The sequence below is a fragment of the Macaca mulatta genome, chromosome 18, assembly GCF_049350105.2.
Source record: "Macaca mulatta isolate MMU2019108-1 chromosome 18, T2T-MMU8v2.0, whole genome shotgun sequence".
Classification (NCBI taxonomy): Eukaryota; Metazoa; Chordata; class Mammalia; order Primates; family Cercopithecidae; genus Macaca; species Macaca mulatta.
This window is the reverse complement of record NC_133423.1, coordinates 80,267,754-80,282,424: the sequence shown is the minus strand read 5'-3', so window position 1 is coordinate 80,282,424 and position 14,671 is coordinate 80,267,754. Positions and strand designations below refer to the sequence as shown.

The window sequence follows — 14,671 nt, the reverse complement described above, 5'->3', positions numbered from 1 at the left end:
CACTGCCAAGCTCTCATTGTTGAAAGCAAAAACCAACCCCCACCCTGCCAAAAAAACCCACCAAATTAGCTGGGAGTGGTGGCACGCACCTGTAGTCCCAGCTGAGGTGGGAGGACCCAAACAGCGGAAGAATACAAGGTTATAGTGAGCAGTGATTGTGGCACTGCACTCCAGCCTAGGCGACAGAGCAAGATGCTGTCTAAAAAAAAAAAAAACAAAAAAACCAACCTTTTTTTTTGAGACGTAGTTTCACCTTGTTGCCCAGGCTGGAGTGCAGTGGTGTAATCTTGGCTCACTGCAACCTCCACCTCTTGGGTTCAAGCAATTCTCCTGCCTCAGTCTCCCAAGTAGCCAGGATTACAGACATGTGTCACCACGTCCCGCTAATTTTGTATTTTTAATAGAGATGGGTTTCTCCATGTTGGTCAGGCTGGTCTCAAACTCCTGACCTCAGGTGATCTGCCTGCCTCAGCCTCCCAAACTGGTGAGATTACAGGCATGAACCACTGAGCCTGGCCAGAAAAGCCAGCTTTTTAATGTTGCTGATAAAACAGTAAAAATCATTGATTTTATTTAACCTCAACCCTTGGATCCACATCTTTTTGTTACTCTGTTTTAAAAAATGGGAGAATGCATAAAATACTTTTGTTGCATACCAAAGTAAAGTGATTGGAGAAAAGTCCTTGACTGAGTTGCAAATCCAACTGCTTTTTCCATGAGACATCATTTTTACTTGAAAAAATGACTGACTGACAAACTGTGGCTATATAACCAAATATCCCAGCCTTGAAAGGCATTTTGAAACCTTTGTCGCTTGGGCCAGGCGCGGTGGTTCACACCTGTAATCTCAGCACTTTGGGAGGCCAAGGCAGGTGGATCACCTGAGGTAAGGAGTTCGAGACCAACCTGACCAACATGGTGAAACCCTGTCTCTACTAAAAATATAAAAATTAGCCAGGCGTGATGGTGCACGCCTGTAATCCCAGCTACTTGGGAGGCTGAAGCAAGAGAATCGCTCGAATCTTGAAGGCGGAGCTTGCGGTGAGCCGACGTAGCGCCATTGCACGCACTCCAGCCTGGGTGACAAGAGTGAGACTCCATCTCAAAAAAAAAAAAAAAAAAAAAAAAGAAAAGAAAAAGAAACTTTTGTTCATTTTCTTCCTAACCTCAGAACATAGCCTTGTACTTCAAAACTCTTTGTTTCTCTCCCTTTGCCACCAGGCAGTTTCCGTGCACAGCACCTACTTGTCTAATTGCGTGTTTGCTTACAGATTCTAGGGGCCAATTTTAAAACAAACCAGGCGGGGTGACCTCGTTGCAGAATCCCTTCCCTAGAGGGAGTTATGAACAATTAGTCCCTCACCACAGGCCAAGTCAGTATGATGCAAACTGGACGTCCAGATAGGCGGTTCCTCAAGATAACCACGGGAAGGAGACAGGGAGTCCCCAGATCCCTTCACTCAGCCCAGAAGGTTGAGATGGCTTCTTTGAGGCAGAAACCTGGCCATCTCCCATCTGCTAGCATTTGATCAAAAAAGTTGCTTTCCTGCCAGGCGTGGTGGCTTACACCTATTAATACCAGCACTTTGGGAGGCCAAGGCGGGTGGGTCACTTGAGGCTAGGTCACTTGAGGCCTGGCCAGCATGGCAAAACCCCATCTCTACTGAAAATACAAAAATTAGCTGGGTGTGGTGGCACACATCTGTAAACCCAGCTATTCGAGAGGCTAAGGCAGGAGAATCGTTTGAACCCGGGAAGCAGAGTTTGCAGTAAGCCGAGACTATGCCACTGCACTCCAGCCTGGGCAACAGAGTGAGACTCTGTTTCAAAGAAAAAAAAAGAAAAACTGTTATCTCAGCACTTTGGGAGACCAAGGTGGGCGGATCACGAGGTCAGGAGTTCGAGCCCAGCCTGGCCAACATAGTGAAACCCCGTCTCTACTTAAAAACATATACAAAAATTAGCTGGACATGGTGGTGGCGGGCACCTGTAATTCCAGCTGGGGAGGCTGAGGCAGGAGAATTGTTTGAACCTAGGAGGCGGAGATTGCAATAAGCCAAGATCATGCCATTGCACTCCAGCCTGAGCGACAAGGCAAGACTCTGTCTCAAAAAAAAAAAAAAAAGAAAAAAGAAAAAAAAAAAATTGCTTTCCTTTCATCACACCTGGGTTCTCACGTTTGGCCTCTGTGTGGCGTGCAGCCAGACTTGAGCAGGTTGCAGTTATGCACACGTGGCTCCTTCACAGACATATTCTTGAAAATAAATGAAGCGAGCATGTTACTTTTTAAGGAAAACAATGGCAATTGTTTGTTGCCAATGAGAAAGCCTATGCCTTCAAGTGAAAACTGGGATTTTGGAAAACTTGTGTACGTCATGTTAGGCAGGAATCTAGACCCAACATGGTGGCATTACCCGGCGTAGCAGACCTTTTGTTAAAGACTCCCTTCACCCTTGTACACACCCGCAGACTTACATACGTCAGAGGTTCTGGCTGGGCAACCACACTTCAGCTCACCTGCAGCTCACCTGCATTCCACAAGTTCGTAAACAGCAGTTTCGGTTAACAGTTTCCAAAGACCCCTTCCTCATGACCCTTACTCAACTCCTGCCCTAGTAGTTTCAAGACCCCCCAGGCTCTGTTTGCACAACCAGCTTCCCTACCTCTCGGGCTATAAAAAGCCCCTACCCTCCTCCCTCAGCACGACTTCCTCGGCCTGCACCTTCGGACAGAGGAACCTTGCCCGCGAGTCCTAATAAAGGCTATTCTCACTGCCATTTGCCTTGTGTCTTCATTCCCGGTTTGGCTCCAGCCTCAGTTTACCTTTACACGTCATATAGAGTTTAAGAGCTTCCTACTACTTAGAAGATTTTTCTGATGAGATCACTGGTGATAAAAATGTGAATTTTTTTTTTGATATTGTATAATGAAAGGTGTCAGCATTTGGAAGATCTGAATACTTCAGTGAAACACTATTTTCCTAATGATGAAGGCATGATGGTACAAAATAATCCATTGGCAAAAGATCCATTCAAAGTACAAGATGGTCAAATGAATTTTAATGTAACAGAATTAGGAAAAGTTCCTAAAAGCTCATGGATGTGGTTTCTGATTCCACAAGGCAACTAACCTTTTAGAAACTGCTTGTCATGTTTTGATGTGGAATTAAATAATAATGCCCATAATTATCTAAAAATCTATTAAAGTATTTCTCTTTTCCTACTACATATTTGTGATGTCATGTTTTCTTTAACACCAAAAGAGCAAAACCAAAACAGATCCCAACACACTGAGTGTGGATGCAGAAATGAAATTCCAGCTGTGGCCGGACACAGTGGCTCACGCCTGTAATCCCAGCACTTTGGGAGGCTGAGGCGGGCGTATCACAAGGTCAGGAGCTCCAGACCATCCTGGCTAACACGGTGAAACCCCATCTCTACTAAAAATACAAAAAAATTAGCCAGGCCTGGTGGCGGGCACCTGTAGTCCCAGCTACTCAGGAGGTTGAGGCAGGAGAATGGCGTGAGCCCGGGAGATGGAGCTTACAGTGAGCTTCACGCCATCGTGACAGAGACTCCATAAAAAAAAAAAAAGAAATTCCAGCTATCTCCTATTAGGCTACACATTAAGAAGATTTTCCAAAATGTAAAATAATGTACTTTTCTGATTAACTTTGGGAATATATTTTTTATAAAAATAAACACAAAATGGGTTTACTGATCAATATTCTTTAAAATTGTTGTAATCTCTAATATAGTAAATATCAAGAGATCTCACAGAGACAAAAGCTCTCAAAGTACTTTAGCAGTCCAGAGGGTACTATGACCAAAATGTTTGAGAACCGATGACCCAGGTAAATGCTGTGTAAATCCTCAAGTGATACAGACCCTGACACAACCCATGGAGTCCTAAGTGTGTGCTGGTTGGTTTCATGCATAGATGCATGTAAATCAGCAGGAGGGCTGGAAACTTGCTCACGTGACCCAGTTCAGACAATTTATCTCCTTCCTAAAGTTCACTATGATACCGGGCTTTTTCATGACCATCCACCGTGTGCTTAAAAAACACCCTGTATTAAGAACAACAGAAATACTTGTTCTACAACCCAGGCAATATGGAAAGGGTGTCAAGAAGTAATAGGTTAATTCAGGAGGGGGTTTTGAAAACTCCTTAATGTAAAATACAAATGGCCTTAAAATGAATAGAGGTAGTGCTCCTAAGAGACCAACAGGTACTGTGTACCCATGTGGCCTCATGATCACTAGTTATTAAAGGGAAAAACTTGTTTTTTGGGGTGACTTAAGATATCTACTAAATACTCTGGGAGGATCATCATCAGTTTAAAGGAATGTTAAAAGGTGAGGAAACTAGTCGCTAAGAGAAATGGAAAGGCAAGCCACACACTGGGTAAAAACATCCATGACAATTGTATCTGACAAAGGACTTTTATGCGGCTTATAAAGGACTCCTACAAATGAATAATAAAAAGACAACCCAATTAAAAATAGGCAAAATAGGATATTTCACAAAATAAGATGTATAAATGGCCAGTAAGCATATGAAAGGTATGCTCAATCTCTTCAATCACCAGAGAAACGTAAATTAAAACCACAGGATACCACTACACATCTAGGAGAATAGCTGAAATTGAAGACTGACAATACCAAATATTGATGGCGATTCAGAGTAACTGGGCCTCCTGCTGGTTGCTGGTAGGGCTATAAAATGATACAACTGCTATTGAGAACTGCTTTTTTTTTTTTTTTTGAGACAGAGTCTTGTTCTGTTGCCCAGGCTGGAGTGCAGTGGCACAATCCGATCTTGGTTCACTGCAACCTCTGCCTCCCAGGTTCAAGCGATTCTCCTGCCTCAGCCTCCCAAGTAGCTGGGACTACAGGCACGCACCACCATAACCAGCTAATTTTTGTATTGTAGAGACGGGGTTTCACCATGTTGATCAGGCTGGTCTGGAACCCTAGACCTCAAGTGATCCAACTGCCTTGGCTTCCCAAAGTGCTGGGATTACAGGCGTGAGCCACCATGCCCAGCTGATAACTGTCAGTTTCTAATAAAATGAAACATGCACCTACTCTATGACCTAGTGTTTGTACTCTGTGGTATGTACCGAAGAGAAATGAAAAAATATGTCCACAAAATAGGCTTGCAGATTCACAGGTTTATTAACAATAGTCCCAAACTGGAAACAATCCAGATACCAACAAGAGAACGAATAAACACATTTGTACAATATACTACTACTCATTAATAAATTACGACTCATTACTGATAGGTGCAACACGGATGAATTTCAAAACGTCATGTTGAGAGAAACAAGGCAGACACAAGAAAGTATGTATGACTCCCTATCTATGAAGTTCAAGGCTAGGTACAACTACCGTATGGTGATGGGAAATCAGCACAGTGGCTGCCTCGGGGGTAGTGACTGGAGAGAGGCATGAGTGAACTTTCTAGAGTAATGAAAATGTTTTACAATATCTTAATTTGGGTGATGGTAACATGAGTGTTTACATTTGTCAGGATTTATCAAACTGCCTAGTTGAGATCTGGGTAATTTTATTGAATATAGACTATAAGAATGAAAAAAAAACCTGAGAAAGTTATTGATATTCTCGAGTGATGGGTGCATAGGTGGTGCCTTTTAAACTTGTAAACACATGCTACATATGTGATAGACTTTTTTTTTTGGAGACAGAGTTTCACTTTTGTTGCAACGGCATGAGCTCACTGCAACCTCCGCCTCCAGGGTTCAAGCCATTCTCCTGTCTCAGCCTCCCAAGTAGCTGGGATTACAGGTGCCTGCCACCACCCTTGGCTAATTTTTGTATTTTTAGTAGAGACAGGGTTTCACCATATTGGTCAGGCTGGTCTTGAACTTCTGACCTCAGGTGATCTGTCTGCCTCGGCCTCCCAAAGTGCTGGGATTACAGGCGTAAGCCACCTCACCTGGCCTGTAATATACTTTTTTAAAAAAAAGGTGAGAAAAAAACATGGCTACCTAAAAGCTTCGTATCTAGTACTAGTCAGATACGTGGATATGGAATCCAATTTTTAAGAAATGCAATTAAAAGCTCATCAACAGAATAAATCAACGTACTTTATATATTTGTTCACTTCTCTGAGTAACTAACGGACCTAATAAAACTGAATCCCCATACAAGCAGATTGCATTCATCTTTAGGTTAAAAATTTTAGGCTGGGCAGTGTCTCATGCCTGTAATCCCAGGACTTTGGAAGACCAGGGTGGGAGGATCACTTGAGCCCAAGTTTGAAACCAGCCATGATTGTGCCACTGCACTCCACCCTAGATGACAGAGTAAGACCCCGTCTCAGAAAAAAAAAAAAAAAAAAAAATTATATATATATATTTTTTGGAGATGGAGTCTCACTCTGTCGTCCAGGCTGGAGTGCAGTGGCATGATCTTGGCTCACTGTAACCTCCACCTTCCAAGTTCAAGCAGTTCTCCTGCCTCACCTCCCAAGTAGCTAGGACTACAGGCAGGCACCATCACGCCTGCTAAGTTTTGTATTTTTAGTAGAGAAAGGGTTTCACCATGTTGACCTATTTTGTGAGGATGCCATCCATGTACTATTATCTGCAATTATTATATAGGATTTAACCACTGGGAAAACCCAACCATTTTTTTTTAGTTTTGCTATTTTTATGCTAATAATTTGTTTAAAGCCATTTTGATTAATGGACTTGTTTAATTTGCCTCAGTTTCTTCTATGAATTCTGCTTTTACTGACTGGAAATACTTTGGGTGACTATTTCTGTGGAGGTTTAAAAGAAAACTCCATTTTAGGTACAAAGACGACTCCCAAGAAGCCACTTGAAGAATGATGAATTACAAGATATTTTAACCACTAAACTCATACAAGCTTTTCCATTAGTATCTAACAATTTTGCCCTAAATATTTAAAAATAATTTTTACAAATGGTGAAAATGCTTCCTTTAAACTTAAAAAGAGGACTATTTCATTGAGTTTTAAACAGAGTCAATTTCTTCTATATAAAAATTTGGGTTTTTATGTTTTAAGGTATCAGAGACAATAATTTTTCTTTTTGGAAATGTACTTAGGTCTACACTCAATTTCTAGAATAACTGTCTAATTGTTAAGTCCCATTCAAATGAGCTTCATGGGGTCTTTGACATGTTTCCAGTTAAGAAATTTGTAGCATGTCTGATACAGGCAATCCTGTTTTACTGTGCTTTGCTTTATTGTGCTTTGTATATATTGGCGCTTTTTACAAACTGAAGGTTTGTAGCAACCCTGCTTCAAGCGTCTATTGGTGCTCTTTTTCCAACAGTATGTGCTCACTTTGTTACCATTTTTTAGCAATATTTTTAAACTTATGTACATATTTTTAGACATAATGCTATTGCACGCTTAATAGACTATAGTATAAACACAACTTTTATACACACTGGGAAACCAACAAATTCCTCTCGACTCGCTTTGTTGTGGTATTTGCTTTACTGTGATGGTCGGGAACCTAAAGTCTATCTGAGGTATGCCTGTACTTAAAAATTCACTTGTGAGACTTCCCATTATTAAATAGATTTGAACTTGAAAGGCTAATTCTTCAAAGGCTGTTTCTTTTCCCAGGATGAATATTTCTGCAATTTTGCTAGCTGCCCAAGTAAAGTTAAGTAAAAAACAGTTAGCACACATTTCACTCTTATTTTTTCTATAAAAATATAACTCTTTATTAAATAACATGCACAAATATCAACTAGTCATTAAACAGATATTTAGAACAAATTGTAAAGAAATACAAATCCTTAGGTACAATTTAGTATCTTGTTCATGATATTTGAAGAGTTTAAAAAGAATCACTGATTAAACTGACCATCCTTTATTTTTCTTTCTGAATTCAAAACCTTTTCAGGCATATACTCCATTCCAAAATTTTTTCTAGCATTTCAGAGCTTCAGAATATCTTTAATACCAAAAGCCCTTAACTACTTATTTGATTATACATTTCCAATGAGAAGGCATTAACTTTTCTTTTAAGCTATCATTAGCTTTGAGTCTCTTTACAAAGGAAATTTGTAGAAGCATAATCATGGCAGAGAGGCTCCAGCTTTTTGAGGTACCATTGAAGAAAGTGAGAACTGTGGTTAAGACTAAAAAGCTGGGATGACTAAAATTCACCAGATTCCTTCTTGCTCGCTTTTATCTTCTAAAAGGTTGTTCTGTTTGGTCCAGCAGTGCTATTTCCCAGCCCTCTGGTTGAACCATCAGAACAAAATGCCCTAATAAACTTACCCCTCTCTGATTTTCTATAACTTCAAAGTTCAATTATCTGGTTTTTGATTTTTATGATTTGCCACAGTATCCCATCAAATTTCCTTTTTTAGGCAAAAGTATAAACAAACTTTGCAGTAAGTTTTCATATTAAAAAGTATTGCTTTTATAAATTAGCTTTTAATGTTCCCAGGCTTAATAAACTTAACTTCAACAGAACCAGTGCTTCGAAATCTACCCTGCCTTTCTGGCCCAATTTATGCAATAAAAAAGGCCAAAATCTCTCACCTAAATTTCTAAATAAAACTACATCCAACCTTTATAATAAAGTCCTTGCACTGTGTATTTTTTTTTTACATGTGCTGCATTATTGCGCATGCCAAGTACAGTAAGAATTAAAATATAAATTGACGTAAAAATTCAAAAATTCCTAAGCTTAATATGTACCTTTGCACTCAAAAACATTTACATTCTCTCCCATTAGCTGGAATTTCCAACTTCCACTAGATCACTTCATTCCTCACATATTTGCTTCACTTTTCTCTATTGGAACAGAAAACATTCAGTATTATAATTCAAGAAAGTACTGTGGAAAATTTTGCAAATTTTACCTCATATACTTATGATATTGTACACTAACCTAATTTCCTTTCAAAAATGTCTAACAAGTTCAGCAGCAGATTTCAGACCTGAAATATTCCTGAATATTTAATTTACATCATGTTATAGGAGAAACTGGATTTTTTTCTAAGTATATTGCTAATTTATTATAAAACAGCATACCAAGTTTTATTTCAATTATAAAATTTTGCAAATTATGTTTTGCATCTTGATACAAGGAAAAAAATACAACATATTAACCTGTTTTTCATAAACATTTCAGAGACTGACTGGAATATTCCTATATTTCTTTTACTTATTTTGACTACCAAATATCTTCTTTTGATTTGCATACTTGGTTTTTATTTTAAAAGTGCAAAGGCTATTAAGCTTAAAACATTAAGCAATGTAAAAAAGTTTTACAATGATTTAACATGACCAATAAAATTTATTAAACATATTTACATATATTCACAGATTTTTTCATAGTTGAATATTAAAATAGACATTTACAATTTCAGAATTTTCATTCAAAGGCATTTATTTTTTTCCTGGGGAAATAGGCTCTACTGTGAGATGAAAAAAGAGCTAAGTTTCTTTGTATGACTAAGTCTAAATAATATGTCCAACACAGTAAGTCACAGGTCTACTAGAGGAGACTAGTATGAAACGCCTTACACTATTGCAGGCATCAATTATGGAGAGTTAAATTATAGGAAGCATGCAATACAACTAAGCCACATCTTTGCAGTTATGGTGATGAAAACAAGCTAACTGAAACACATGCATGCTGTATTTAAAAGTTTTCTACCTGTACACACTACTACTACACTCCATACAAACCACAACTTTGGTCCAATAAAACATGAGACAAAACAGTTTTACAGGTATTTCTTTGTACATGTTTTGACTACCAATCCCTTTGTATACAGTTTGACCATTAATTACAAGATTTACATCTGCACAATATGTATAAAATAAGTTATTAAAAAGGAAGACAATATTAAAACTTTGAAAAAGAAAACTGTACAATTAATTTACAGATAATAAACTGAAGAAATTTTGTGCCAAGTTTTTCTCCCACATTAGAAATTATTTGGTAGGAACTGAACCTTTTAGTTTATTGATATTTTTTTTAAATAAAACCTGAAAGAGATTTGAATACTAGTGGTTATTACTCAGAGTGCTAACAACTTCCAGCGCTGTTAGCAGATTCTCAACTTTTTAAATATCTACCAGTCTGCCAACATGCTCTAATGCAATAGTTACCTTTCCCAATATAAATAATAGTTTTCTATTAGAAACTGTGTTTGGATCTAAGATCCAAAATAATTCTCATTTTTTATAAAATGACAGTGTTTACTACATAACCAACTATAATCGAACTTTACTAACAATTGTAAAGGCATGAGTATTTTTGTCAAAAGGCAGTATTCCACAGTATAATGCCTGAGCATCACCAGTTTAGGACAAGACCATCAGGAAGTACTGACTGCTATATAGGAGTCAATTCAAAGTCGTCGTTAACATCAACAAGGGGAACATAAAACTCCTGGATTTCATAAATGCTGATAGATTTATAGGTGGCAGGATCAAGTTCCTGGAGTTTGAGCTGCCATTCTAATCTCTGGACAGCATTTAAAGCCGCAGCTTCATGTTGTTGCCTCATTAAAAGACAGGTCTATTTAAAAGAAGAGAAGAGTTACTTGATTATTCTGTTAACTTTGCTTTGTTTAAAAATTAATCTCATCCAGTTTCTTTAGGGACTAAGATGGACACATCAGGAGCATAAAAAGCATTTGAATTACAAGTCCATTTCTTTCTTTTTTTTTTTGTGACAAGAGTCTCGCTGTCTCCCAGGCTGGAGTGCAGTGGTGAGCTCTTGGGCTCACTGCAACCTCCATCTCCTGGGTTCCAGCGATTCTCCTGCTTCAGCCTCTCAAGTAGGTGAGACTATAGGCATGTGCCACTATTCCCAGCTCACTTTTGTTTTTGTTAAAGATGGGGTTTCACCACATTGGCCGGGCTGGTTTTTAACTCCTGATCTCAGGTGATCTGCCCACGTGGGCCTTCCAAAGTTCTGGGATTACAAGTGCGAACCGCCACACCAGGGCTACAAGTCCATTTCTGTTTCATCCTGTTTGTACACACATACCAACTATTTGTGGGTCTGCAACTTCATTTTCATCTTATACAGCAGGGGTCCCCAACCCCCGGGCCATGAACTGGTACGAATCCATGGCCTGTTAGGAACTGGGCCACACCGCAGGAGGTGAGTGGCAGCAAGCATTACCACCTGAGCCCAGCCTCCTGTTAGATCAGCAGTGGCATCAGATTCTCATAGGAGCTCAAACCCTACTGATAACTGCACATGCGAGGGTTCTAGGTTGCATGCTCCTTATAAGAATCTAATGCCTGATGATCTGAGGTGCAAGTTGCATCCCCAAACAATCCTCCCAGCCCAACCCATGGAAAAATTGTCTTCCACCAAACTGGTTCCTGTTGCTAAAAAGGTTGGGACTGCTGTTACAGATTTTAATTTGAAAATATTATTTCAAATTATGAGATTTCAAGTTATCAAAAGAAACATGAAAATCTAGGGGGAAAAGATTTCTGAAATGATTCAAAATCTCAAAAAAAATAATTTATAGATTTGAAAATTATATTCCTTTTCTTACCATTCTCCTATTCTTTTATATGTTCAAACTATAACTAGACAGGTACACTGGATAATAAGCATGAAGACCCACACTAGAAACTGAATCTTCTGTGGTAATTTCCTCTTTCATACTACAGCTAGTCCTTAAAACGGGCTTGTGGTCTTTATCTTTCCAATTGTGACCCAGTGTGAGGATTCATGACTAACCAGTATTTCCTCTCCTAATTATTTCTCCCTAATACAGCTGTAGAGCTTTTTTTTTTTTTTTAAGAAGGGGGAAACATTCATTCAAACTGACTTCTAAACATACATACCTTTAATTTGTCAAATTTATCATCCACATCTTGTAACCAAGACATGAATTGTCTTGCATTAAAGCGATCCCTCACAGAAGTTTTACTGTCATCAGACTAAAAGAGAAAAGTTGAATATTATAAAATACAATAAACCACTTTAAAATCTATATGCCATTAAGAGTATTTTTATGGGATATGCCCCTTTCTTAGTAATGATGAAAATATATTTTGAAAAATACATAAATTGAATACTGTTGAAGTTTGGTAAAGCTTTTATTTCCACATTGTGTAGACAGATTGGTTATTAGAATTCTTGGGATGGTAGGTTTAATTATTAACTAAAATAGATTCCTACTGCTCTAAGTCAAAGATGTTTCACAAAAAGGCATGTTACATTAAGTACTGTGCCTGTGACATTATTACTGTATAATCAATTACAGATTTAATTTTAATGTTATAGTTTACTATCTGTAGGGACAAAAAGTATCCAGTTGGGAGAGAGCTGCCTTTGAGGCCAAAATTTCTTCCAGGACCAATATCTGGGGTGCTTATGAAGAAATTCTTTATCAACACTTAAGAATACCAGTTTTGGAATTAACACACTATATTCAAATTTCAGCTCTGTATCTTATTATGTAATCTTGAACTAATTATACAGTTTGATTCTTCTACTCTGTAAAATGTAGTAACGGTACCTCTCTTCAGCTTGTTTTGAGAATGAGAAGTGTCTATAAAGCCCTCATCATAATGCTTAGGTACACAGGAAGCACTCAACGCAGCACTCACTCCCTCTATCACTACCACTACCAGTGCTGTCAGTCACTTCCAGGCAGCAGGTAGCCCCACACTCCCAGTTTTTTTTTTTGAGACAGAGTCTTGCTCTGTACCCAGGCTGGAGTGCAATGGCGTGATCCTGACTCCACCTCCCAGGTTCAGGCGATTCTCCTGCCTCGGCCTCCCAGGTAGCTGGGATTACAGGCATCCGCCACCACACCTGGCTAATTTTTGTATTTTTAGTAGAGACGTGGTTTCGCCGTATTGGCCAGGCTGGTCTCGAACTCCTGACCTTCTGATCTGCCCACCTTGGCCTCCCAAAGTGCTGGGATTACAGGTGTAAGCCACCGTGCCTGGCCACTACTCACATTTTTAGTCGTTATAATTTCTTCCTTGGTCTCCAAGTTAGATGTTTTGACTATTTAAAATGTATATTGTTGGCTCTTTTAAATATTACAAGTTTATTTATTTTTCTTTACCACATTTCAGGTGCTCAAACAAGTTTATTTTGAAAAGGAAGAAATGATAAGAGAGTAGACTAATGTATGATCCAAGCCCCTACCCAAAGAAAAGTAGACTTTTTTCCCTTTAGTTCCTTCCAAGGCTATTCCCATAGGAAATAACGCATGCCACCTGAGACCTTCTACTCTAAAGCCAGCTGTAAAAGGGTAGATAACAGTTCCATATTTAAGTAAGTCACCAAAAATGCAGAAATGTTTTTAGCCTAAGTTTCTCTCTGTCAAGAGAATACACCTCACATTTTGGTATCTCATCAAGCTAAATTTCTTACCCCATGTCAGACAGGTAATGCGTGCACGATGCAACAAGGTTTGAGAGAGGCCTGTCTCACACAGTGTGAAAACCCAATCATCAGGCTTATGATCCACAAAAGGATCTCGGCAAGCTTAATTTAATCTAAAGTCAGGTGGTCTGGATCACTAAGAAAATCTGGGGCAGGGTAAAATGAATTACTCAAATTCTCAAAATCCCTTTATAGCTGAAAATTTATACTGTTCTAGGAAAACGCATTTTCAAAAAAATTCTCTTTTTAATCTATATGATACTGGGCATTCCTCAACTCCGCTGTATTTGATTACCAATATGTTTTCATCTATTTTAAATCTTATCAGAAATTCCTTAATGTTTTTGTCTAACAGTTAGTTTCCCACCTCAATTTCCAGGTCTGCTATGAATTTGTTTTTATTTTTAACGAATTTAATTAATTACTTTATTTTTAAGAAACAAGGTGTCGCTCTGTCACCCAGGCTGGAATGCAGCGGCGCAATCACACCTCACTGCAGGCTCGAACTCCTTGGCTTAATCCATCCTCCTATCTTAGCCACTGGGGGTAGCTGGGGCTACAGGCATGTGCCACCGTGCCAGGCTTTTAAATTTTTGCGTCTTTTGTCATTTCAATGAGTTTTGGGAGAAAGAAGAAATCAAGAGGTATGTATGTTTACTCAACCATTCTGAGCTAGAAATCTTCAAGAGACTTTTCATTGTAGCTTGATTACAAAGCTCAATTTATATTGCTCTGAAATTCATTTCATTACTCTATGCCTGCTCAAAACTTGAAAAGACCTCAAGATACCACTGTTTAGTCCAGCCTATAAGAATATGGTTAAACTGTTAATTGCAGTTATTTTTTTTTTTTGAGACGGAGTCTCGCTCTGTCGCCCAGGCTGGAGTGCAGTGGCGCGATCTCGGCTCACTGCAAGCTCCGCCTCCCGGGTTCACGCCATTCTCCTGCCTCAGCCTCCCGAGTAGCTGGGACTACAGGCGCCCACAACCGCGCCCGTCTAATTTTTTGTATTTTTAGTAGAGACAGGGTTTCACCGTGGTCTCGATCTCCTGACCTTGTGATCCGCCCGCCTTGGCCTCCCAAAGCGCTGGGATTACAGGCGTGAGCCACTGCGCCCGGCCAATTGCAGTTATTAAAAACCATCCATTCTTCCCTTTAAACATCTTTAAATATGAAAGTTACAGAAAGTCCCTCAGTAGCCTCTCCAGTGCCTATTTCTTTAACACACAGTTCTTTCTGAAGAGATTCAATTATTCATGTTAATAGCAT

The 14,671-nt window shown here is 39.0% G+C and overlaps 1 protein-coding gene and 1 non-coding gene across 35 annotated transcripts in view; both read right to left on the bottom strand.

Annotated features, from left to right (window-relative positions):
• Nucleotides 1-7,705: 7,705 nt before the first annotated feature.
• Nucleotides 7,706-14,671, bottom strand: part of ANKRD12 (ankyrin repeat domain 12) — a 134,395-nt gene continuing 127,429 nt past the window's right edge. For all 34 annotated transcript variants that reach the window (XM_077975205.1, XM_077975208.1, XM_077975212.1 and 31 more), the window contains 2 exons: nucleotides 11,845-11,940; nucleotides 7,706-10,552 (listed from right to left, as the gene is read on the bottom strand). In XM_077975205.1, the coding sequence (XP_077831331.1) occupies nucleotides 10,367-10,552; nucleotides 11,845-11,940 (282 nt within the window). In that variant the 3' untranslated portion in view covers nucleotides 7,706-10,366. The remainder of the gene's footprint in view (nucleotides 10,553-11,844; nucleotides 11,941-14,671) is intronic.
• LOC114673903 (small nucleolar RNA U13) lies at nucleotides 13,395-13,495 on the bottom strand. Its single transcript, XR_003724753.2, has one exon. It is a non-coding gene; the product is annotated as a small nucleolar RNA U13 (small nucleolar RNA).